Below are 23,490 nucleotides of genomic sequence, written 5' to 3'. Positions count from 1 at the left end.
AACGATTTGAACGAGTCGATCATTTTCCTGTTTTGGTTGTGACTCCTGCTTAATGCTGTGTGCAGCTCAGCACTTCTTTTGAAATTCAATACGTCTGGAGGCAAGTCAAAAATAACAAAAAATACAGACCTAAAATTCTTTGCAATGCTTTCCCTTGGGAACCCACACGTTACTTTTGATATATGCGACCCAAAAGAGATTAAATTTATTACATTAATCTCTTTAAACCTGACAAATGTTGTTGACAACATATCTTAATGTGTCCTATAAATATATCCATCTCATATGCCAAATAAGAACCACTGCTCCCTTGGATGGTGCCCATTTGGATTTATTTTTGACCTCGTGATCCAATGGTAAGATTGCCAATATTGAGTTAAGCTGCTGTAAAATTTAGAGATGATATTTATTCTTGGAGCTAAATCTCAGTTTTAATGAATTCCACTGAATTAACCACTTGTTTAGTGAGTCTTTCAAATATTTCAGTCCAACCCCCCAGATTTATATCTCATGTTAGTATTTTCTATTGGGAAAATACTGTATATCTCTGGTGTTAAATGATCTGAGCTGGCAATCCCCCTTAAATTTAATATTTCACTCCAAGAGGATATCTAATACTTGCCCAGCATTTATGGAAAGTTAGTCTGTATCTTTCCTGGGTTGTAACTATATACCAGGCATTTAAATGCTTCAACAAATGTAAAACTCTTAAGCTGTGATATCAAAATGAATACAACACACACGCTTGCCAGAACGTATGAAAACTGATCTTGATTTCAATAATTTTAAAACAACAAAACCTGAATCACCCAAGCCAGCATCGATGCTGCACACTAACTGGCCACTTCACAGAAAATCCTCATATTCACAGTTTTAATAAGCCTATTATAGAATTCATCAATCTGATAATTTTGCCAATTGTAACTGACTGTAGATTTTCAGCAATGATAATATTGCAGCATAAGCATATTCAGTATGCTATGACAATTCTACATATGTATTGCATAGCAACAATGCTGGTATGAACAAATAAAAGTGTTTAGAATTATATTTACGATTATGTTTACACTGTATGGCTGTCTTTTCAAATTTTAAGTGCTCATTTTGTTAAACATCGGGGAACTAGTACTTCTTAGATAATGTTGTACTGTAGTATAATTACTCAAATAAAGCTATAAAAAAAACATTAACTATAACATACAAATTTGCCACTTCTTATTCATCTACATAGGCTGTAACATTTCTATGGACATATCATTAGCACCCAACATGGTGTCTAGCATTCCTGACCAAACTGAGGAGAGCACTCATGCTGAGGTGGCACGACTGGCTGTATATAAAAGCAGCAGCTCTGGACTTCCAGTCTAACTGGTTGGCATCATAGACGGGTGAGTGTATACATCTGTTTCTATAGCATGGTATTTTTACACTGATGAATGTGTTATCTGGTATCTTGGTAATCATCCTCTGTTGTTTTAAATTATCTTACTTTATCTGTAAGCATTTTGTACTAAATTTCCCAATGGAAAGCTGTTGTTTTAAATACTTGTTTTGTTGCATTTTGATAAACAGGTTATCAAGGACTTTCTTTTTGCATCAGTGGAGGTAAATTCTATAAAATAATAGATACCCCTACTACTCAATTAAAGGTTTGAAAACAGACCTGACTGACATTTGAATGTGTAATACTTTCAGCATCCATTAAAGTGCCACCATGAGCACAGATGCCGAGATGGAGCAGTATGGCGCTGCGGCCATTTACCTCCGTAAACCAGAGAAGGAGAGGATTGAGGCCCAGACTGCTCCATTTGATGCAAAAACAGCCTATTTTGTCGTTGATCAGGCGGAGATGTATGTCAAGGGTAAACTGGTCAAAAAAGAGGGTGGCAAAGCCACCGTTGAGACAGATGGAGGGAAGGTAGGTAAAAATGAAAAAGTCAAGTAAAAAAAAAAGTTACAAAAAATCTGACCACCATAGTTCATAATATCTCATTGTTAAAACATTGTTAACAATTGTCTGTTTAGACTGTCACTGTGAAAGAGGATGACATCCACGCCAGGAACCCTCCAAAGTTTGACAAAATGGAGGACATGGCCATGATGACCCATCTGAATGAGCCATCTGTGCTGTATAACCTCAAAGAGCGTTATGCATCATGGATGATCTACGTATGTCTTTGCTTAAATTTGGATATCAAGCAAAAAACTTTCTTTCATCTGATTAGCACAGGCAGCCATTTAAGTATTGCTTTTTGCTTTCTATAGACCTACTCTGGGTTGTTCTGCGTCGTGGTGAACCCCTACAAGTGGCTTCCTGTGTATGATGCTCAATGTGTTGCAGCATACAGAGGAAAGAAGAGGATTGAGGCTCCACCACACATCTTCTCCATCTCTGATAATGCCTATCAGTTCATGCTCACTGGTAAGTTGAAATGATTTGATTTTTTTTTTTAAAATTCAACCTAACTGAAAACAAACTCTGAAATTTGGAAAGTAATTTTGGTATTTGCATTTCAGATCGTGAGAACCAGTCTGTCCTGATTACGTAAGTATACTGTGTATATAAAGTCAAGTCAAGACAAGTCAAATCAATATCTTCACATGTATCAAGGTATCAAGACAAGGTATCAAGACAGAGCAGGACAGGAGGAACATTTAAGTGCACAAACACAATATACAGGAGCATGAACATGTCCTAGTATTGTCTAATCCTATGTGATAATAAATAAAATAAAGAGCAAATTGCTTAAGGCTTATGTTATTAAAGGTACTAAAGAGAAGATATAAAACAAACATCAGTGTAACATTTGAGGTGTTTCAACAGTGTACATTTTAGGAAGATATACTATGAGGGAACAGCTCCAGTTCTATGAATTGATAAGGGTTTTTTTGTAGTGCGAGGCAGCCAGTGGCAATAAGTGTCTTAAATTTTAAACTTTATGTAAATTTAGACAGAACTTTGATAGCCTCTCTGTTCTACCCCAGTGGAGAATCTGGTGCCGGAAAAACTGTTAACACCAAACGTGTCATCCAGTACTTTGCAACAATTGCAGCTATTGGAGCTAAGAAAGAGGCAACACCTGGCAAAATGCAGGTATTGTGGTTTGTTTATTAAAATGTGATCATTAGAAAGAAGCCAATTTGGTTTATTAACTAATGTCAAAACTCTTTTCTTTTCCAGGGTTCTCTTGAGGACCAAATCGTTGCAGCCAACCCTCTGCTGGAGGCCTATGGTAATGCCAAGACTGTGAGAAATGACAACTCCTCACGCTTTGTAAGTGATGAAAGTACCAATCTTTCTTTGCTATTGGACTACCAAAAATTATATAAATGGTGTGACTGTTTAGGGTAAATTCATCAGGATCCACTTTGGGACTTCTGGCAAGCTGGCTTCAGCTGATATTGAAACATGTATGTGTCATCTCAATATTCATCTGGCCTATAATGTCATATCATGATTGCAAGTGTAGACAATAACACAATAATATAACATGTATGACATAAATGTTTTTCCGCTCCTTTTAGATCTGCTGGAGAAGTCACGTGTCACCTTCCAGTTGTCTGCTGAGAGGAGCTACCATATCTTCTATCAGCTGATGACCGGACATAAGCCTGAACTGCTGGGTACAGTTTTAGATCCTTTTAAGATCCTTTTAGATATTTTTTAGCTCAACAACAAAATAATAGGAAAAGCTAAAATTAAATGAGCTATAACAATATAATTGCCTATCTTTCAGAGGCTCTCCTCATCACAACTAACCCCTATGACTACCCAATGATCAGTCAGGGTGAAATCACTGTCAAAAGCATTGATGATGTGGAGGAGTTCATTGCTACAGATGTAAGGAAACACATTTTTTTGGTATTTTTGTTCCTCCATAAAGAATCTATAAATGTATTTCCTGTGTGACTCAGACTGCTATTGACATCCTGGGCTTCACTGCTGAGGAGAAGATTAACATCTACAAGCTGACTGGAGCTGTGATGCATCATGGTAACATGAAGTTCAAGCAGAAGCAGCGTGAGGAGCAGGCTGAACCTGATGGCACTGAGGGTAATGACTACAATAATGCAAATTCTTATACTTAACAATTGTTTTATATAATGGAAGGTGAATATGTATTGGATGTGTTTCCACCCAGTGGCTGATAAAATCGCCTACTTATTGGGCCTGAACTCAGCTGATATGCTGAAATGTTTGTGCTACCCAAGAGTCAAGGTTGGTAATGAGATGGTGACCAAAGGTCAGACCGTCCCACAGGTAAGGAAGAAGAATCATGTCATTGAAGAGCTAGATGCACGTTAAAGCATTATAGTGGCTGACATATACTCAACGTCCCTATTGTCAGGTCAACAATGCTGTCAGTGCTTGTGTAAGTCTATCTATGAGAAGATGTTCTTGTGGATGGTCATCCGTATCAATGAGATGCTGGACACAAAGCAGTCAAGGTCATTCTTCATTGGAGTGTTGGATATCGCTGGATTTGAGATCTTCGATGTGAGTTATCAGTTGTAATTGGACACATGATCTTCAGCTTTTTTTAGAGGGCAATAAACAACAGTCCTTCCATAAAATGACAGTTCAACAGCTTGGAGCAGCTTTGCATCAACTTCACCAATGAGAAACTGCAACAGTTTTTCAACCACCACATGTTTGTCCTGGAGCAAGAGGAGTACAAGAAGGAAGGCATTCAATGGGAATTTATTGACTTTGGTATGGATTTGGCTGCCTGCATTGAGCTTATGAGAAGGTAAAAGATCACTCTGATATTGTGATGTCTATATATACTATAGAAATATTCATGAAATAAATTCTTCACAGCCAATGGGCATCTTCTCCATCCTGGAAGAGGAGTGCATGTTCCCCAAGGCCTCTGACACAACCTTCAAGAACAAGCTGCATGATCAGCATCTTGGCAAGACCAAGGCCTTTGAGAAGCCAAAGCCTGCAAAGGGCAAGGCTGAAGCTCACTTCTCCCTGGTCCATTATGCTGGCACTGTGGACTATAACATCAATGGCTGGCTGGATAAGAACAAGGACCCCCTGAATGACTCAGTTGTTCAGCTCTACCAGAAATCTTCCAACAAGCTCTTGTCCATGTTGTATGCTGCACATGCTGGTGCTGATGGTATGAACTTCTATCCTTTCATAATTGAGTATGAAATAACAACTCTTCACAAGTGATCCTGATAATCAAAGATGAATTGTTTTAATATGCAGATGCTGCTGCTGGTGGTGGAAAGAAGGGAGGAAAAAAGAAGGGTGGTTCCTTCCAGACCGTGTCTGCTCTTTTCAGGGTTAGTTTTATACACCATTAAAAAGTATTGTGGTGACTGCTAGATTGATTTACTGATACAATTGATATTTTGCCTCATAGGAGAACTTGGGCAAGCTGATGACAAACTTGAGAAGCACTCATCCTCATTTTGTACGTTGTCTGATCCCCAATGAAACAAAGACCCCAGGTTGGTGCTTGTATTGTTTTGTTTGACCTCAAATGTATAATGTAAAAAAAATTTAATGGTTTGCTATTGAATATTTTCCACACTGTTCAGGTCTGATGGAGAACTTCTTGGTCATCCACCAGCTGAGGTGTAATGGTGTCCTGGAAGGCATCAGAATCTGCAGGAAAGGATTCCCCAGCAGAATTCTCTATGGTGACTTCAAGCAGAGGTGATATTTTAGTAGAATCAGTTGAACATATTATATTATCTGTAATTTGATGACTGAACTGTCGTACCTGCATTCTCTTGTAGATACAAAGTATTGAATGCCAGTGTCATTCCCGAGGGACAGTTTATTGACAACAAGAAAGCTTCAGAGAAGCTTCTGGGCTCCATTGATGTGGATCACACCCAGTACAAGTTTGGACACACTAAGGTGCAGTTTAGAATACAGCAGCAAGAATAGAAAGAGTCGTTTTGTTTCCATGTGTGCTGAAGACTGGTTTCATTTCACTGGATTCACAGGTGTTCTTCAAAGCTGGTCTGCTGGGTACCCTGGAGGAGATGAGAGATGAGAAACTGGCTGAGCTGGTGACAATGACTCAGGCCCTCTGCAGAGGATATGTCATGAGGAAGGAGTTTGTTAAGATGATGGAGAGGAGGTAGGATTAATAGAAACTTTACGCGGTCCTCATTCATAACAAACTAGCACATAAGATATTACACAATTACATTTGTATATTGAAACAGAAGTTGATGTTTATTTTATAGAGAATCAATCTTCACCATCCAGTACAACGTCCGCTCATTCATGAATGTCAAGAACTGGCCATGGCTGAAACTCTACTTTAAGATCAAGCCTCTTCTGAAGAGTGCTGAGACTGAGAAGGAACTGGCTCAGATGAAAGACAATTATGAGAAAATGCAATCTGACCTGGCTACTGCCCTGGCCAAGAAGAAAGAACTGGAGGAGAAAATGGTTTCCCTTCTGCAGGAAAAGAACGACCTGCAACTGCAAGTCGCAGCAGTAAGTCACAGCACACCACAGCACTGGAAACCCTGAATAAACTGATACCAGCTGTACTCTAAATTATCTCACTTGTTCTATACTAGGAAGTTGATAACCTTTCTGATGCTGAGGAGAGATGTGAGGGACTCATCAAGAGTAAGATCCAGCTGGAGGCCAAACTCAAAGAGACAACTGAGAGACTGGAAGATGAAGAAGAGATCAATGCTGAACTGACAGCCAAGAAGAGGAAGCTGGAGGATGAATGCTCTGAGCTAAAGAAAGACATCGATGACCTGGAGCTCACCTTGGCTAAAGTGGAGAAGGAGAAACATGCTACAGAAAACAAGGTTCCAATTACTTTAAGCAATAAATTATACCGTTTTTAGGAAAAAGGAAACACTAGTTGAAAATAATGAATCACTGTAGGTGAAAAACCTGACAGAGGAGATGGCATCTCAAGATGAGTCTATTGCCAAGTTAACCAAGGAGAAGAAAGCTCTCCAGGAGGCCCACCAGCAAACACTGGATGACCTCCAGGCAGAGGAAGACAAAGTCAACACTCTGACCAAGTCCAAGACAAAGCTGGAACAGCAAGTGGATGATGTAAGAAAACTGAATAATGCACCTCTTTTAGAGCATACTGGGTGTTTTCAACATAAAAATATTCAAATAATAAACATTAAATGTCACCTGAAAGCTTGAGGGATCACTGGAGCAAGAGAAGAAGCTCCGCATGGACCTTGAGAGAGCCAAGAGAAAACTGGAGGGAGACCTGAAACTGGCCCAGGAGTCCATAATGGATCTGGAGAATGACAAACAGCAATCTGATGAGAAAATCAAGAAGTAAGGGTTTGTCTTACAATCATAATGGTATTTCTAGCACACTGCTTTTCCTCATTGACAACAATAACCATAAAAATGAAACTGTTCTCCTTCAGGAAGGACTTTGAAATCAGCCAGCTGCTCAGCAAGATTGAGGATGAACAGTCTCTTGGTGCTCAGCTTCAGAAGAAGATCAAGGAGCTCCAGGTCAAGTTTTAATGTTTATCAATTAAATGTTAATGTCTGAATCAATGACTATAGCTCCCACTCAAATCCTTTTTGACTGTCATCAAATTGTAGGCTCGTATTGAGGAGCTGGAGGAGGAGATTGAGGCTGAGAGAGCTGCTCGGGCCAAGGTTGAGAAGCAGAGAGCTGACCTCTCCCGGGAGCTTGAGGAGATCAGTGAGAGGCTTGAAGAAGCTGGTGGAGCAACAGCTGCTCAGATTGAGATGAACAAGAAGCGTGAGGCTGAGTTCCAGAAGCTGCGTCGTGATCTTGAAGAGTCCACCCTGCAGCATGAAGCTACTGCAGCAGCCCTCCGTAAGAAGCAGGCTGACAGCGTTGCAGAGTTGGGAGAGCAGATTGACAACCTGCAGCGTGTCAAACAGAAGCTGGAGAAGGAAAAGAGCGAGTACAAGATGGAGATCGATGACCTGTCCAGCAACATGGAGGCTGTTGCTAAATCAAAGGTAAGTGACTGATCCTATAATTATGTTTGGCATCATCCTGAGAAAATTGTAACATCTGAAGTTGCTGAAAAGTGCCCGACAGAATTTTCCTATGTGTTTATAGGGGAACTTGGAGAAAATGTGCAGAACACTCGAGGATCAGTTGAGTGAACTCAAATCCAAAAACGATGAAAATGTTCGTCAGCTGAATGATATTAATGCACAAAGGGCCAGACTGCAGACAGAGAATGGTGAGTGACCTCTCCAGTACAGTTGTGCTATTTGAACTATATGAACTAACTGCAAAGTGAACCTTCCATTATCCAGGTGAGTTTGGTCGCCAGCTTGAAGAGAAAGAAGCTCTTGTTTCCCAGTTGACCAGAGGCAAACAAGCTTTCACTCAACAGATTGAGGAACTTAAGAGACACGTTGAGGAGGAAGTCAAGGTATGATTTTCAACAATTAATGAATTTACATTTTTATTTCATGTCTTTTCTGATAGTTTTGGCCTAAACTACAACTATTCCCGAACTGCATTGTTCTCCTCAACAGGCCAAGAACGCCCTGGCCCACGGTGTTCAGTCAGCACGCCATGACTGTGATCTGCTCAGAGAGCAGTACGAGGAGGAGCAGGAAGCCAAGGCTGAACTGCAGAGAGCAATGTCCAAGGCCAACAGTGAGGTGGCTCAGTGGAGAACCAAGTACGAGACGGATGCTATTCAGCGTACTGAAGAGCTGGAGGAAGCCAAGTAAACCGTCTAATCCTTCAATGTAATTCAGTGTTCCCTACTTTTATTTCAGGTAATCACATTATTGTTCACTTCAGGAAGAAGCTGGCCCAGCGTCTGCAGGACGCTGAGGAATCCATTGAGGCTGTGAACTCAAAGTGTGCCTCTCTGGAGAAGACCAAGCAGAGACTGCAGGGTGAGGTGGAAGACCTCATGATTGATGTGGAGAGAGCTAATTCTCTGGCTGCCAACCTTGACAAGAAGCAGAGGAACTTTGACAAGGTAAAACAATTTAAACATTGATTGATCAGGATTATATACAAAACCACAATGTAAAATCATAAAAACCATGGACCAAATCAAGAGTTTGCTGGGCATTCCTTCAGGTCCTGGCAGAATGGAAGCAGAAGTACGAGGAGGGTCAGGCAGAGCTGGAAGGAGCTCAGAAGGAGGCTCGTTCTCTCAGCACTGAACTCTTCAAGATGAAGAACTCTTATGAGGAAGCTCTGGATCATCTGGAAACCATGAAGAGAGAAAACAAGAACCTGCAGCGTATGTGAAGCATCTTTCCAATGTGATGATGATTAATTTAACTAGTAAATATTATAGTATTTGTTTTATTTAAGGCAGACATCAGAAATATTTGCCTGATAGTCATAGTTGTATTATCTTTTGATTTCTTTATAGAGGAGATCTCTGACCTGACTGAACAAATTGGTGAGACTGGAAAGAGTATTCATGAGTTGGAGAAGTCCAAGAAAACTGTTGAGACAGAGAAGTCTGAGATCCAGGCGGCACTGGAGGAAGCTGAGGTGAAATTCTGATTCAAACCAGTTGTCATGAAATGTGTTCAAGACCTACTCTTAAAGATGACTAAACATATTTATTCCTTATATTAGGGAACATTAGAGCATGAAGAGGCCAAGATTCTGCGCGTCCAGCTTGAGCTCAATCAGATCAAGGGTGAGGTTGACAGGAAATTGGCAGAGAAGGATGAGGAGATGGAGCAGATCAAGAGGAACAGCCAGAGAGTGATCGACTCCATGCAGAGCACACTTGATGCTGAGGTCAGGAGCAGAAATGATGCCCTGAGAGTCAAGAAGAAGATGGAGGGAGACCTGAATGAAATGGAGATTCAGCTGAGCCATGCCAACAGGCAGGCTGCTGAGGCCCAGAAACATCTGAGAAATGTCCAGGGACAGCTTAAGGTTGGTTTGGTTCAGCTGTTGTTAATGTGATCAAAATATTAACCAAGAAGAAAACTGACCTTGTGTCTTTGTTGTCAGGATGCCCAACTGCACCTCGATGATGCTGTGAGAGGACAAGAAGATATGAAGGAGCAGGTTGCCATGGTAGAACGTAGAAATGGTCTGATGTTGGCTGAGATTGAGGAGCTCAGAGCTGCTCTGGAGCAGACAGAGAGGGGACGCAAAGTGGCTGAACAGGAGTTAGTTGATGCCAGCGAGCGTGTTGGTCTGCTTCACTCTCAGGTTGGGTTCCATTAATTCTCTTCTCAAGAAGCTACTATATCAACTATTCTTTATAAAGATCTTGCTAAGACTACTTTTTAAACATTCAGAACACCAGTCTTCTGAACACCAAGAAGAAGCTGGAAGCTGACCTTGTCCAGGTTCAGGGTGAGGTAGATGATTCCGTCCAGGAAGCGAGAAATGCAGAAGAGAAAGCCAAAAAGGCCATCACTGATGTGAGTTCCCATCTATCATTTAGATGGTCCATTTCTCATTTGCTTCCATGCTCTGAGAATATTAATCCTACCATGGACTCTAAATAAAGAAGGGAAATGTTTGTAATTTCAGGCTGCCATGATGGCAGAAGAGCTGAAGAAGGAACAGGACACCAGTGCTCATCTGGAGAGGATGAAGAAGAACCTGGAGGTCACTGTCAAGGACCTGCAGCACCGCCTGGATGAAGCAGAGAATCTTGCCATGAAAGGTGGCAAGAAGCAGCTCCAGAAACTGGAGTCCAGGGTAGTTATAAACCCTCAACATAATTCACATGTTTGGACATTCCTGGAGAAAAATATGATGGAGGATATTAATTATCTTTCAGGTACGTGAGCTGGAAGCTGAGGTTGAAGCTGAGCAGAGACGTGGAGCTGATGCTGTTAAAGGTGTCCGCAAATATGAGAGGAGAGTGAAGGAGCTGACCTACCAGGTAAAGCAGAAAGAATAATGACAGTCACTGGTCTTTGAGTGCCTTGTTTCTGTCTTCTTTTATTTCTTATATCTTCTTTATATTAATTTAATTCTATAGACTGAGGAGGACAAGAAGAATGTGAGCAGACTTCAGGATCTGGTGGATAAACTGCAGCTTAAAGTGAAAGCTTACAAGAGACAAGCTGAGGAGGCTGTGAGTCAACAACACTTTTGTGACCATCTCCTTAATTTGGAATATATAATAGCATTCTTGACTTCCTCTTCCACCCCCTCACAGGAGGAGCAGGCCAACACTCACATGTCCAGGCTGAGGAAGGTTCAGCATGAGATGGAGGAAGCTCAGGAGCGTGCTGACATTGCTGAGTCTCAGGTCAACAAGCTGAGAGCCAAGAGCCGTGATGTGGGGAAGGTACTTTGTGCTATCATTCACTGTGTTGTATATCACCATTTGAAATACATTTATTTTCACATTATTGTTTAATGGTAATGTTACGTACCAATTAAAGCATTTTCCTTTATACATTAATGCCAGTATTTCTGTAAATGTTCCAATATTGTACCTGAAAAGCTAATCATCCTTTTTTCTTTCAGGGAAATGATTCTGCCGAGTAGAAAAATAGTCCCCTGATGGATTTGATTGGAAATCATATCATATGAGTTTCTGAGCTTTTTCTTGTCAAATCTTAATAAACTGTTTTTACTGCATTTTGAGTTTGTTTTTCTCCTTTTACGCTACAAAACCTTTGCTTAGAGCTCAATATCCCTAATATCAACTGTGGTATTTACAATAATTTTACAATAATAACTATCCGATTTCACTTTTTATTTTTACATTAGGTATATGAGGTTTTCCCTGCCAAAATAATTGTTTTAAGATAAATAACAAGAACAAACATTTCTTTTTCTGCAAAGCTGTCACAACTAATTGATAAAGTATATAAGATATTAATTCAATATCACTTTATAACATGGACATTATTTTGGCACACGGCCCTAGGTTACAGGCATTCAGATCCCTTTTTTCCGCAACATAAGCCTCCCTTCACATGGACTGTCTTGTTCACCGGATGACAAAGGGGCTTTGTTTTATATATAGCCGGCTGCCTGTAAGGTGTTTGTGGAAGGCGACACCACTGGTCTATAAAAAACATTCTCTCCAGTAGCTTGCAAAATGATTGACTTCAATGCACCCTGAGGTTAAATAAGTACACAAATAATTAAATGAAAGTTCTCACCACAGGGGTCAAACTTTATATGTATATGTTGTTTAATCCTATGAGATGAATGTTGGATTTTAACATGCACATCACTTCATTCCAACAGCAATTTTGATTAAATTAACAATTGCACTAAACAAGTGCACCAGTATAATACCACACATTTTACACTATTTTCTCTCCATTTCCAATTTCAATACCAACAATGATGAGATGAAGGGTAAGGAAAAAGAAGAAGAAAGTGATTCAGAGCCCCGAGTGAATTGAAATCATGGTGAAACTTAACAGTGAGTCAGTGACAGTTGTAACTGTTAAGCACTTACTCTCGTGGAATGACAATTGGCTTCAAACCACAATTCAAACTCTCAATGGAGCAACTTGCTGGCTACAGCCACCAGTGATGTGGTAATGCTGAGAGGTCACAGCCACTTTAAATAAATAGGAATCCTAATAGCCTCGTAAATATTCAATTGGCAACAATAGTTAATACCCATTGCCAATGGAGTCTAGCCACAAGTAGTGTTGAGTGGTTCAATTGAAATGGAAGTAGGCAAACTATGATAAAGACTGCACTGGGCAACAGCTGCAGGTTAACCGGTGTGCTGGGATTGATTCCACAAATAATCATATTTATTTCCCCAAAGATTATCTATCTATCTATCTATCTATCTATCTATCTATCTATCTATCTATCTATCTATCATCTATCTATCTATCTATCTATCTATCTATCTATCTATCTATCTATCTATCTATCTATCTATCTATCTATCTATCTATCTATCTATCTACAATAGAACAACTTTCTCCTCTGTGCATTTAAAGCCTTTTAGGCTCCTCCTCTGAAGACATATTTGGTCTTATATGTTTCAGTTCAAAGGCCTTAACACACAGTATCGCCCGAAGGCAATGCCTCAAGGACAAACCTTGGAGAATTTTTACTTAAGACAGTCAATCCTTTCTTTTTTTCTGTCTTCTGCTCAACGTGTGTTTGGATGAGTTAATGAATTTACGTCATAATTTTTAAAATCCTTTTTATTAAATCAAGTTAAAAAAAAGACAAAACTTGATTGTAATGCACTGTATATTATCAACAAACGTTCTTTAAGATGATATGTTGGCATTTATCTATAGTAACAGAATGTGTATTTATATGTGTTAAAACAGTTCAATATGACCGTTTTAACTTGTATAATTACAGTCTAATCAGCTATTGTCACCAGAGACAGGGAAGTGCACAGCTGTACTCTGTTTACTGTCATGCATTATTGTCAAGGTGACACAGGCCATGGCTTCTCAGTGGCAGAAATCTGCCTCTTAATAAATGGAAAGAACTGCCTTAATATGTATTGTGCATGTAGGATTGTAATGTACACTAAATAAATAAAGTTAATTTAAACTGAACAAAATTTAAAAAAATAAAAATAAAAATATATTTTTTGTATTACACAATTAAACACCAATTATATTCAGACATTTCAAGTATTCACAAAGAAACAAACAAAAAAAAACCCAGACAGGGGAACTTTGACCTTCCCTGAATAGCTTTACACAACACCTGTCAACACAATGGACACATACACACATGGGTCACACAGGTGACATTCAACAAGGTCATTTCCTTTATTGAAGAACAAAGGCCAAGCAATAATATGTGGTAAATTTAGTAACAACTTTTAAAAGCTAACACATCAAACCTGCAACGAAAATGTAAACATTAAAGTTCTGAGTGTAATGTATATTTGACATTAATTAATCCTGGATAGTCTTTTGATTCATGGTTCTGGAATCTTTAGCATCTTGTTTATTGGCACATGACTTATTCTGGGTCTTATCCCAGTCTACATAGCAACTGTTCATCCACTCCATTCCAAGGCGATATGTAATCTCCTCTCAGCTTTTATGGACTGGCTCTCAGCCTGAATTTTATTTGAGAAGTGGTTGGACTGCAACTGTATACCACTGACATTTATGTGCTTTTCCAAAACCATATTCTGTGCCTCTCAAGACATACAGCACTTCAGTCAGTTTAGAATTAATAACTCTGAAGATCATTAACAATGGACGGACGGACGGACGGACGGACGGACGGACGGACGGACAGACAGACAGACAGACAGACAGACAGACAGACAGACAGACAGACAGACAGACAGATAGATAGATAGATAGATATGACCCTGTTGGCTCTGATTCTATTTTATTCGGTCGTTGACACTGTATTATTGGAACACCAAATGTGTGACATGTTCTGCAACTGTACACCATTGACATTTGTGTTCTCCAATACTGTAATGTCAATATCTATCTATCTATCTATCTATCTATCTATCTATCTATCTATCTATCTATCTATCTATCTATCTATCTATCTATCTATGTCATTCACCTCATTTACATTAACTCAAAACCTACCTCTACAATGTAATCATGAAACAATGAGACAACACGAGATGCATGTAGTGGGATGTGGTGCTGGTGTGTTAATTTCAAATTTACATCAGGGGTGAATGAAGGGTATCAGATAAAGGCACTTTTATATTTGTCCTCTATTTACTTTGGAGTAAATATAACTTATTTTATATACACATATAATTTATTTTACATGTATATACATATAGGTAGCATATGTTTTGACTTTATGTACATATGTATTGTAAATTTACAACTGTGTATATTAAAATTATAATGTAAAAACACCTGCTGCTATAAATTTGGACACAAGGAGGTATTCCTTATTGTGAATGTCACCAAGACAGGACTAAGGGCACCAGAGAAGAATGCATGACCAAAATGAGCAGGGCACACCTACTGAGCAGACAGTTCACTGGCTATAAAAGAGTCTGCTCAGCAGTCTTTTTTTTTTAAGTGATAGGCCTCTGACTCAGGTAAGCCAAATTCATTTGTACCATGTGATGTGTGGAAATTTTTCAATCCAACAAGGTGTGGACCTCAACAATAGGATGCTAACGAAATAGAATATATTGCCAAAATATCATTAATGTAACATTTTTTACAACTAGGATCAGAAGAACACACCTGACTTAATTACATCTTTCACTGTTAGGAGAGAAGGTAAATCAGGTTTTTGTTTTGTTTTCAAAATTGCTGATTCACACACACAATAATTTAAGGCATTTGTTCAGCATGGCGTGAAATAATGAAATAAATAGCAGAGACATTTTTATCAATGAAAATCCCTTCTTTCAGTATCCTAAGGTGCCATCATGAGTACAGACGCGGAGATGGAGCAGTATGGCCCTGCTGCTATATACCTCCGGAAGCCAGAGAGGGAGAGGATTGAAGCACAGAACACTCCTTTTGATGCCAAAACAGCCTATTTTGTGGCTGAACCTGCCGAGATGTATCTGAAAGGCAAACTCATCAAGAGAGAGGGTGGCAAAGCCACAGTTGAGACGGTGACAGGAAAGGTAGGGGACTAAATGCTGCACCACTTGTACAGAGTGAACAAATAAAACTACAATATATAACCAGGAAGATTGAGAAGCATGCTCATTTTGAATGTTTTATTTCAGACCATCACTGTGAAAGAGGATGACATCCACGCCATGAATCCTCCAAAGTTTGATAAAATTGAGGACATGGCCATGATGACCCACCTGAATGAACCATCTGTGCTGTATAACCTCAAAGAGCGTTTTGCATCATGGATGATCTACGTAAGCTTTAGTCTCCTAAAGTATTGCACATCTATACTCTATCCATTGAACACTTCTATGAAATATAAAATTTCTTTCTCTTTCCTGCAGACCTACTCTGGCCTCTTCTGTGTCGTGGTGAACCCCTACAAGTGGCTTCCAGTGTATGATGCCCAGGTTGTTAATGCATACAGAGGAAAGAAGAGGATTGAGGCTCCACCACACATCTTCTCCATCTCTGATAATGCCTATCAGTTCATGCTCACTGGTAAGATCCAGCATGCCAGAGAATAATGCAGGAAATTAAAATCACAACATGAATCGGTTTCATTATAATATGTATATATTCACTTTAGACCGTGAGAACCAGTCTGTCCTCATCACGTAAGTAAAAAATTTCAATGTGTTTCATTGTGACCTTAATACTGTTTTTCCGGCCAAATCAAAAATATACTTTATACCCTAGTGGAGAATCTGGTGCAGGAAAGACTGTCAACACCAAACGTGTCATCCAGTACTTTGCAACAATTGCGGTGGCTGGAGGGGGTAAGAAAGCAGAGCAAGGCTCTGGAAAAATGCAGGTAAAACTGGGTCTCTTTTGAGAAATACTTTTTTCATCCTTCAATCTGAAACTATAATCTCAATAGTTGAAGGCTTAATTATTTTGTTCTCTAGGGTTCCCTGGAAGATCAAATCATTGCCGCCAACCCTTTACTCGAGGCTTACGGAAATGCCAAGACCGTGAGAAATGACAATTCTTCTCGTTTTGTAAGTATGATTTTCATAGACTAATATAAGACCAATATTGTTTTTCAAAGTAAAACTTTTAAGTATTTCTTTTCTCTTTTTTTGTCCATCAACAGGGTAAATTCATCCGAATCCACTTTGGCTCTAGTGGAAAGCTGGCTTCTGCAGATATTGAAACATGCAAGTCCTTTTAATGCTCACAGTGTTGGTATAAGCAGCAACAGTAACAGCAGTTGATTTTTTATTTATTTTTAAAATCCTCATCCTTTTCCACAGATCTGCTGGAGAAGTCACGTGTCACCTTCCAGTTGTCTGCTGAGAGGAGCTACCATATATTCTATCAGCTGATGACTGGACATAAGCCTGAACTGCTGGGTGAGATTATGAAAATGAATAAATAATAATGGGAGACATATGATGATATTCACACTTTATTGATGATATGCACATTTATTCCACTTTCCTCCAGAGGCTCTGCTGATCACCACCAACCCTTATGACTATCCAATGATCAGTCAGGGTGAGATCACTGTCAAAAGCATCAATGATGTAGAGGAATTCATTGCAACTGATGTAAGTCTATACATCTTTGAGTTACAATAACAAAAGATGAATACCAGAATAACTGATTTATTAAACACACATTGCAGACTGCTATTGAGATCTTGGGATTCACTGCTGAAGAGAAAATTGCAATCTACAAGCTGACTGGAGCTGTGATGCATCATGGCAACATGAAATTCAAGCAGAAGCAGCGTGAGGAGCAGGCTGAACCTGATGGCACTGAGGGTAAGTGTGTGAAAGGAAAACACGTTTAATCAAAAAATAATGTATTAAAGTTTGACACCTTTACATGTTAAACATATCTGTGCTCAAAAAGAACAGAAAGGAGGTAGCTGTGAATTAGTTACCAGTGGTATCATTAGGCATATGATAGAAAAGTACAATGATGAGTCTTTTAATTAATTATTTATTTGTTTTGCTTTTTAATTTCTGTCAGAGGCCGATAAAATTGCCTACCTTATGGGCCTGAACTCAGCTGATATGCTGAAATGTTTGTGCTACCCAAGAGTCAAGGTTGGTAATGAGATGGTGACCAAAGGTCAGACCGTCCCACAGGTAAGGAAGAAGAATCATATCATTGAAGAGCTAGATGCACGTTAAAGCATTATAGTGGCTGACATATACTCAACGTCCCTATTGTCAGGTCAACAATGCTGTCAGTGCTCTGTGTAAGTCTGTCTATGAGAAGATGTTCTTGTGGATGGTCATCCGTATCAATGAGATGCTGGACACAAAGCAGCCAAGGTCATTCTTCATTGGAGTGTTGGATATCGCTGGATTTGAGATCTTCGATGTGAGTTATCAGTTGTAATTGGACACATGATCTTCAGCTTTTATTTATAGGACAATTAACAACAGTCCTTCCATAAAATGACAGTTCAACAGCTTGGAGCAGCTTTGCATCAACTTCACCAATGAGAAACTGCAACAGTTTTTCAACCACCACATGTTTGTCCTGGAGCAAGAGGAGTACAAGAAGGAAGGCATTGAGTGGGAATTTATTGACTTTGGTATGGATTTGGCTGCCTGCATTGAGCTTATTGAGAAGGTAAAAGATCACTCTGATATTGTGATGTCTGTATATACCATAGAAATATTCATGAAATAAATTCTTCACAGCCAATGGGCATCTTCTCCATCCTGGAAGAGGAGTGCATGTTCCCCAAAGCCACAGACACGTCTTTCAAAAACAAGCTGCATGATCAGCATCTTGGCAAGACCAAGGCCTTTGAGAAGCCAAAGCCTGCAAAGGGCAAGGCTGAAGCTCACTTCTCCCTGGTCCATTATGCTGGCACTGTGGACTATAACATCAATGGCTGGCTGGATAAGAACAAGGACCCCCTGAATGACTCAGTTGTTCAGCTCTACCAAAAATCTTCCAACAAGCTCTTGTCCATGCTGTATGCTGCACATGCTGGTGCTGATGGTATGACAATAATACCAGATTTGCTTCACAGCACTAATTATTGTTATTAAGACATAGGGTTTCTTTTAGAGGTAAACTTAAATAAGGCATCATAAACAAATTCCGGCATTTCTTTTAAATAAAACAGAGGCCGCTGGTGGTGGCAAGAAAGGTGGTGGGAAGAAGAAGGGTGGTTCCTTCCAGACCGTGTCTGCTCTTTTCAGGGTTAGTTTTATACACCATTAAAAAGTATTGTGGTGACTGCTAGATTGATTTACTGATACAGTTGATATTTTGCCTTATAGGAGAACCTGGGCAAGCTGATGACAAACTTGAGAAGCACTCATCCTCATTTTGTACGTTGTCTGATCCCCAATGAAACAAAGACCCCAGGTTGGTGCTTGTATTGTTTTGTTTGACCTCAAATGTATAATGTAAAAAATTTTAATGGTTTGCTATTGAATATTTTCCACACTGTTCAGGTCTGATGGAGAACTTCTTGGTCATCCACCAGCTGAGGTGTAATGGTGTCCTGGAAGGCATCAGAATCTGCAGGAAAGGATTCCCCAGCAGAATTCTCTATGGTGACTTCAAGCAGAGGTGATATTTTAGTAGAATAAGTTGAACATATTATATTATCTGTAATTTGATGACTGAACTGTCGTACCTGCATTCTCTTGTAGATACAAAGTATTAAATGCCAGTGTCATTCCCGAGGGACAGTTTATTGACAACAAGAAAGCTTCAGAGAAGCTTCTGGGCTCTATTGATGTGGATCACACCCAGTACAAGTTTGGACACACTAAGGTGCAGTTTAGAATACAGCAGCAAGAATAGAAAGAGTCGTTTTGTTTCCATGTGTGCTGAAGACTGGTTTCACTTCACTGGATTCACAGGTGTTCTTCAAAGCTGGTCTGCTGGGTACCCTGGAGGAGATGAGAGATGAGAAACTGGCTGAACTGGTGACAATGACTCAGGCCCTCTGCAGAGGATTTCTCATGAGGAAGGAGTTTGTTAAGATGATGGAGAGGAGGTAAGAGCCATATAGTATATATAATGTATCAATAAATAATTATTATTTAAAGTCCAAAATTAAATATGTACAATTTATACTGTATCTTGTGTTATTTTAATCAGGGATGCAATCTTCACCATCCAGTACAACGTCCGCTCATTCATGAATGTCAAGAACTGGCCATGGATGCACCTGTACTTTAAGATCAAGCCTCTTCTGAAGAGCGCTGAGACTGAGAAGGAACTGGCTCAGATGAAGGAGAACTATGGTAAAATGCAAACAGACCTGGCTACTGCCCTGGCCAAGAAGAAAGAACTGGAGGAGAAAATGGTTTCCCTTCTGCAGGAAAAGAACGACCTGCAACTGCAAGTCGCCTCTGTAAGGAGAAGATGAAACTGTTTTTTGTTTTAGGACAGAGAATAAGAATGATTCATTTCATATATGTGTTCAAACTTTAGGAAAGTGAGAACCTTTCTGATGCGGAGGAGAGATGTGAGGGACTCATCAAGAGTAAGATCCAGCTGGAGGCCAAACTCAAAGAGACAACTGAGAGACTGGAAGATGAAGAAGAGATCAATGCTGAACTGACAGCCAAGAAGAGGAAGCTGGAGGATGAATGCTCTGAGCTAAAGAAAGACATCGATGACCTGGAGCTCACCTTGGCTAAAGTGGAGAAGGAGAAACATGCCACAGAAAATAAGGTTTACATGAAGCACAAAAATTACTGAAGCACAAAAACAAAATAGATCCCTGGTCATAATTGTTTTAGCAGTTGGTTAGACTGTAAAAATCTGTACAATATCATTTCGCATAACGTATAATTATAGGTGAAAAACCTGACAGAGGAGATGGCATCTCAAGATGAGTCTATCGCCAAGTTAACCAAGGAGAAGAAAGCTCTCCAAGAGGCCCACCAGCAAACACTGGATGACCTCCAGGCAGAGGAAGACAAAGTCAACACTCTGACCAAGGCGAAGACAAAGCTGGAACAGCAAGTGGATGATGTAAGAAAATGACTGAATAATGCACCTCTTTCAGAGCATACTGGGTGTTTTCAACATTAAAATATATTCAAATAATAAACATTAAATGTCACCTGAAAGCTTGAGGGATCACTGGAGCAAGAGAAGAAGCTCCGCATGGACCTTGAGAGAGCCAAGAGAAAACTGGAGGGAGACCTGAAACTGGCCCAGGAGTCCATAATGGATCTGGAGAATGACAAACAGCAATCTGATGAAAAACTTAAGAAGTAAGATTAAAACATTATTTGTTAAATGAAATTCACATTATATACATTTTGGGGGATATGCAGATTTCTTGTTTATTTTTCATGCATTCAGGAAGGACTTTGAAATCAGCCAGCTGCTCAGCAAGATTGAGGATGAACAGTCTCTTGGTGCTCAGCTTCAGAAGAAGATCAAGGAGCTCCAGGTAAAGAACTGGATTAAATGTTTATGTCCGTGAATTGAGAATTTTCTGCCCAATGCAAACCTTCACATTTCCAATCAGTACATTTTTGATTGTTCTATTCATCAAATCTGTAGGCTCGTATTGAGGAGCTGGAGGAGGAGATCGAGGCTGAGAGAGCTGCTCGGGCCAAGGTTGAGAAGCAGAGAGCTGATCTCTCCAGGGAGCTTGAGGAGATCAGTGAGAGGCTTGAAGAAGCTGGTGGAGCAACAGCTGCTCAGATTGAGATGAACAAGAAGCGTGAGGCTGAGTTCCAGAAGCTGCGTCGTGATCTTGAAGAGTCCACCCTGCAGCATGAAGCTACTGCAGCAGCCCTCCGTAAGAAGCAGGCTGACAGCGTTGCAGAGTTGGGAGAGCAGATTGACAACCTGCAGCGTGTCAAACAGAAGCTGGAGAAGGAAAAGAGCGAGTTCAAGATGGAGATCGATGACCTGTCCAGCAACATGGAGGCTGTTGCTAAAGCTAAGGTGATCATGAAGCAATTGCATTAAATTATTTTCAGTTAATGTCCCGTTTGAATAGTTAATAGGAATGAATATGATATAATTACAACATCATAAATTCATGTCCCTCACAGGCCAATCTGGAGAAAATGTGCAGAACGCTTGAGGACCAGCTCAGTGAAATCAAGTCCAAAAATGATGAGAATGTTCGCCAGCTCAATGATCTGAGTGCTCAGAAGGCTCGATTGCAAACAGAGAATGGTGCGTATTTTTGTAATGAAAAGTTTTAATGAAAAGTGTCTCATTAAAATATTTCTTATTTCAGTAATATAGTGTGTTAAGAACAAATGTAGAATATTTATGAAAATGCAGGAGGTGTAATGGAAATGTGGATCAGTTGTGGTGCCATATAAAATTGTTGTTTCCTGATCAATGACAAACCTTTGTCAGTTTAGTCTCGTATGCAAAAAGTCATTCAACCCATATTATAATTTATTCAGGTGAGTTTTCGCGCCAAATTGAGGAAAAAGAAGCTCTTATTTCTCAGCTTACGCGAGGCAAACAGGCTTACACTCAGCAGATTGATGAGCTTAAGAGGCACATTGAGGAGGAAGTCAAGGTAATAAATCTCTAATATTACCTATCTGTTAATACTGCCTTTAAATAGATCTCACACATGACAGACTCTAACTTAATCTGCATGATAGATGTTTACCATAAACCACTAAAGTTACTTATTGTAAATGGTGTGAAGAAAATGTAAATTCCTTGAAAGCTTAGTTTATGTTATTCTGCATAAACAATATTCTTTACAATATAGATAAAGTATGACAAGACTAAAAAATAATTGTATTTTCACATTATAGTTTGACCATTTTAGTAATTTTGTGTCGTTTTTGACATTTTTAATGTGACCACAATGCCCTTTAGGCCAAGAACGCCCTGGCCCACGCTGTTCAGTCAGCACGCCATGACTGTGATCTGCTCAGAGAGCAGTACGAGGAGGAGCAGGAAGCCAAGGCTGAACTGCAGAGAGCAATGTCCAAGGCCAACAGTGAGGTGGCTCAGTGGAGAACCAAATACGAGACAGATGCTATTCAGCGTACTGAAGAGCTGGAGGAAGCCAAGTAAACCTTCTAATCCTTCAATGTAATTCAGTGTTCCCTACTTTTATTTCAGGTAATCACATTACTGTTCACTACAGGAAGAAGCTGGCCCAGCGTCTGCAGGACGCTGAGGAATCCATTGAGGCTGTGAACTCAAAGTGTGCCTCTCTGGAGAAGACCAAGCAGAGACTGCAGGGTGAGGTGGAAGACCTCATGATTGATGTGGAGAGAGCTAATTCTCTGGCTGCCAACCTTGACAAGAAGCAGAGGAACTTTGACAAAGTAAAACAATTTAAACATTGATTGATCAGGATTATATACAAAACCACAATGTAAAATCATAAAAACCATGGACCAAATCAAGAGTTTGCTGGGCATTCCTTCAGGTCCTGGCAGAATGGAAGCAGAAGTACGAGGAGGGTCAGGCAGAGCTGGAAGGAGCTCAGAAGGAGGCTCGTTCTCTCAGCACTGAACTCTTCAAGATGAAGAACTCTTATGAGGAAGCTCTGGATCATCTGGAAACCTTGAAGAGAGAAAATAAGAACCTGCAACGTACGTCAGATTTCATGTATTTTACCGCCACATAATAATGGTATCATTTTTATCATATTATTCATTCTTTTATAGAGGAGATCTCAGATCTAACTGAGCAAATTGGTGAGAATGGAAAGAGCATCCATGAGTTGGAAAAAGCCAAGAAAGCAGTAGAAAGCGAAAAGGCTGAAATTCAAACTGCACTGGAGGAAGCAGAGGTATATATTTTTAATAAAATGCATTCATTTTTTTAAATTGTGCTTTCTTGATGAACACCATTAATTTTTGGATTAAAACTACCTATTTTTTCCAACAGGGTACGCTGGAACATGAAGAATCTAAGATTCTGCGCGTCCAGCTTGAGCTCAATCAGATCAAGGGTGAGGTTGACAGGAAATTGGCAGAGAAGGATGAGGAGATGGAGCAGATCAAGAGGAACAGCCAGAGAGTGATCGACTCCATGCAGAGCACACTTGATGCTGA

General features: G+C 39.8%; 2 protein-coding genes across 2 annotated transcripts in view; both read left to right on the top strand.

The window, feature by feature from the left end:
* Nucleotides 1–1,699: 1,699 nt before the first annotated feature.
* LOC130514444 (myosin heavy chain, fast skeletal muscle-like) lies at nucleotides 1,700–11,555 on the top strand. The gene is made up of 39 exons (XM_057014026.1): nucleotides 1,700–1,918; nucleotides 2,026–2,169; nucleotides 2,266–2,422; nucleotides 2,518–2,545; nucleotides 2,986–3,094; nucleotides 3,182–3,274; nucleotides 3,348–3,411; nucleotides 3,526–3,624; nucleotides 3,738–3,841; nucleotides 3,916–4,054; nucleotides 4,143–4,279; nucleotides 4,367–4,498; nucleotides 4,582–4,750; nucleotides 4,821–5,129; nucleotides 5,222–5,298; nucleotides 5,379–5,466; nucleotides 5,557–5,674; nucleotides 5,758–5,881; nucleotides 5,971–6,107; nucleotides 6,217–6,472; nucleotides 6,559–6,801; nucleotides 6,881–7,057; nucleotides 7,152–7,297; nucleotides 7,393–7,483; nucleotides 7,577–7,966; nucleotides 8,070–8,196; nucleotides 8,273–8,391; nucleotides 8,498–8,694; nucleotides 8,772–8,955; nucleotides 9,060–9,225; nucleotides 9,361–9,485; nucleotides 9,573–9,881; nucleotides 9,960–10,163; nucleotides 10,253–10,378; nucleotides 10,491–10,661; nucleotides 10,744–10,848; nucleotides 10,948–11,043; nucleotides 11,128–11,259; nucleotides 11,442–11,555. The coding sequence occupies exons 1-39, from the start codon at nucleotides 1,715–1,717 to the stop codon at nucleotides 11,460–11,462; spliced, it is 5,817 nt and encodes a 1,938-aa protein (XP_056870006.1). The 5' UTR covers nucleotides 1,700–1,714; the 3' UTR covers nucleotides 11,463–11,555.
* Nucleotides 11,556–15,070: 3,515 nt separating this feature from the next.
* Nucleotides 15,071–23,490, top strand: part of LOC130515341 (myosin heavy chain, fast skeletal muscle-like) — an 8,908-nt gene continuing 488 nt past the window's right edge. Inside the window, exons 1-33 of the mRNA XM_057015504.1 lie at nucleotides 15,071–15,142; nucleotides 15,278–15,498; nucleotides 15,604–15,747; nucleotides 15,838–15,994; nucleotides 16,083–16,110; nucleotides 16,193–16,307; nucleotides 16,402–16,494; nucleotides 16,590–16,653; nucleotides 16,750–16,848; nucleotides 16,943–17,046; nucleotides 17,124–17,262; nucleotides 17,474–17,592; nucleotides 17,681–17,830; nucleotides 17,915–18,085; nucleotides 18,157–18,463; nucleotides 18,591–18,667; nucleotides 18,748–18,835; nucleotides 18,925–19,042; nucleotides 19,126–19,249; nucleotides 19,339–19,475; nucleotides 19,580–19,835; nucleotides 19,916–20,158; nucleotides 20,285–20,461; nucleotides 20,561–20,706; nucleotides 20,798–20,888; nucleotides 21,002–21,391; nucleotides 21,502–21,628; nucleotides 21,868–21,986; nucleotides 22,298–22,494; nucleotides 22,572–22,755; nucleotides 22,860–23,025; nucleotides 23,101–23,225; nucleotides 23,324–23,485. Coding sequence (XP_056871484.1) covers nucleotides 15,295–15,498; nucleotides 15,604–15,747; nucleotides 15,838–15,994; nucleotides 16,083–16,110; nucleotides 16,193–16,307; nucleotides 16,402–16,494; nucleotides 16,590–16,653; nucleotides 16,750–16,848; nucleotides 16,943–17,046; nucleotides 17,124–17,262; nucleotides 17,474–17,592; nucleotides 17,681–17,830; nucleotides 17,915–18,085; nucleotides 18,157–18,463; nucleotides 18,591–18,667; nucleotides 18,748–18,835; nucleotides 18,925–19,042; nucleotides 19,126–19,249; nucleotides 19,339–19,475; nucleotides 19,580–19,835; nucleotides 19,916–20,158; nucleotides 20,285–20,461; nucleotides 20,561–20,706; nucleotides 20,798–20,888; nucleotides 21,002–21,391; nucleotides 21,502–21,628; nucleotides 21,868–21,986; nucleotides 22,298–22,494; nucleotides 22,572–22,755; nucleotides 22,860–23,025; nucleotides 23,101–23,225; nucleotides 23,324–23,485 — 4,821 coding nt within the window. The 5' untranslated portion in view covers nucleotides 15,071–15,142; nucleotides 15,278–15,294. The remainder of the gene's footprint in view (nucleotides 15,143–15,277; nucleotides 15,499–15,603; nucleotides 15,748–15,837; nucleotides 15,995–16,082; nucleotides 16,111–16,192; nucleotides 16,308–16,401; nucleotides 16,495–16,589; nucleotides 16,654–16,749; nucleotides 16,849–16,942; nucleotides 17,047–17,123; nucleotides 17,263–17,473; nucleotides 17,593–17,680; nucleotides 17,831–17,914; nucleotides 18,086–18,156; nucleotides 18,464–18,590; nucleotides 18,668–18,747; nucleotides 18,836–18,924; nucleotides 19,043–19,125; nucleotides 19,250–19,338; nucleotides 19,476–19,579; nucleotides 19,836–19,915; nucleotides 20,159–20,284; nucleotides 20,462–20,560; nucleotides 20,707–20,797; nucleotides 20,889–21,001; nucleotides 21,392–21,501; nucleotides 21,629–21,867; nucleotides 21,987–22,297; nucleotides 22,495–22,571; nucleotides 22,756–22,859; nucleotides 23,026–23,100; nucleotides 23,226–23,323; nucleotides 23,486–23,490) is intronic.

The sequence above is a fragment of the Takifugu flavidus genome, chromosome 18, assembly GCF_003711565.1.
Source record: "Takifugu flavidus isolate HTHZ2018 chromosome 18, ASM371156v2, whole genome shotgun sequence".
Lineage (NCBI taxonomy): Eukaryota > Metazoa > Chordata > Actinopteri > Tetraodontiformes > Tetraodontidae > Takifugu > Takifugu flavidus.
The sequence above is the reverse complement of the archived record's forward strand: the minus strand, read 5'-3'. Positions and strand labels throughout refer to the sequence as shown.

What these genes read in the sequence shown, in the direction of transcription:
- LOC130514444 (XM_057014026.1), top strand. Translation starts at nt 1,715, where the DNA reads ATGAGCACAGATGCCGAGATGGAGCAGTATGGCGCTGCGGCCATTTAC. An exon ending in AACCAGTCTGTCCTGATTAC is followed by an intron (nt 2,546 to 2,985) that starts GTAAGTATACTG and finishes GTTCTACCCCAG; the next exon opens with TGGAGAATCTGGTGCCGGAA. An exon ending in ATGTCCAGGGACAGCTTAAG is followed by an intron (nt 9,882 to 9,959) that starts GTTGGTTTGGTT and finishes CTTTGTTGTCAG; the next exon opens with GATGCCCAACTGCACCTCGA.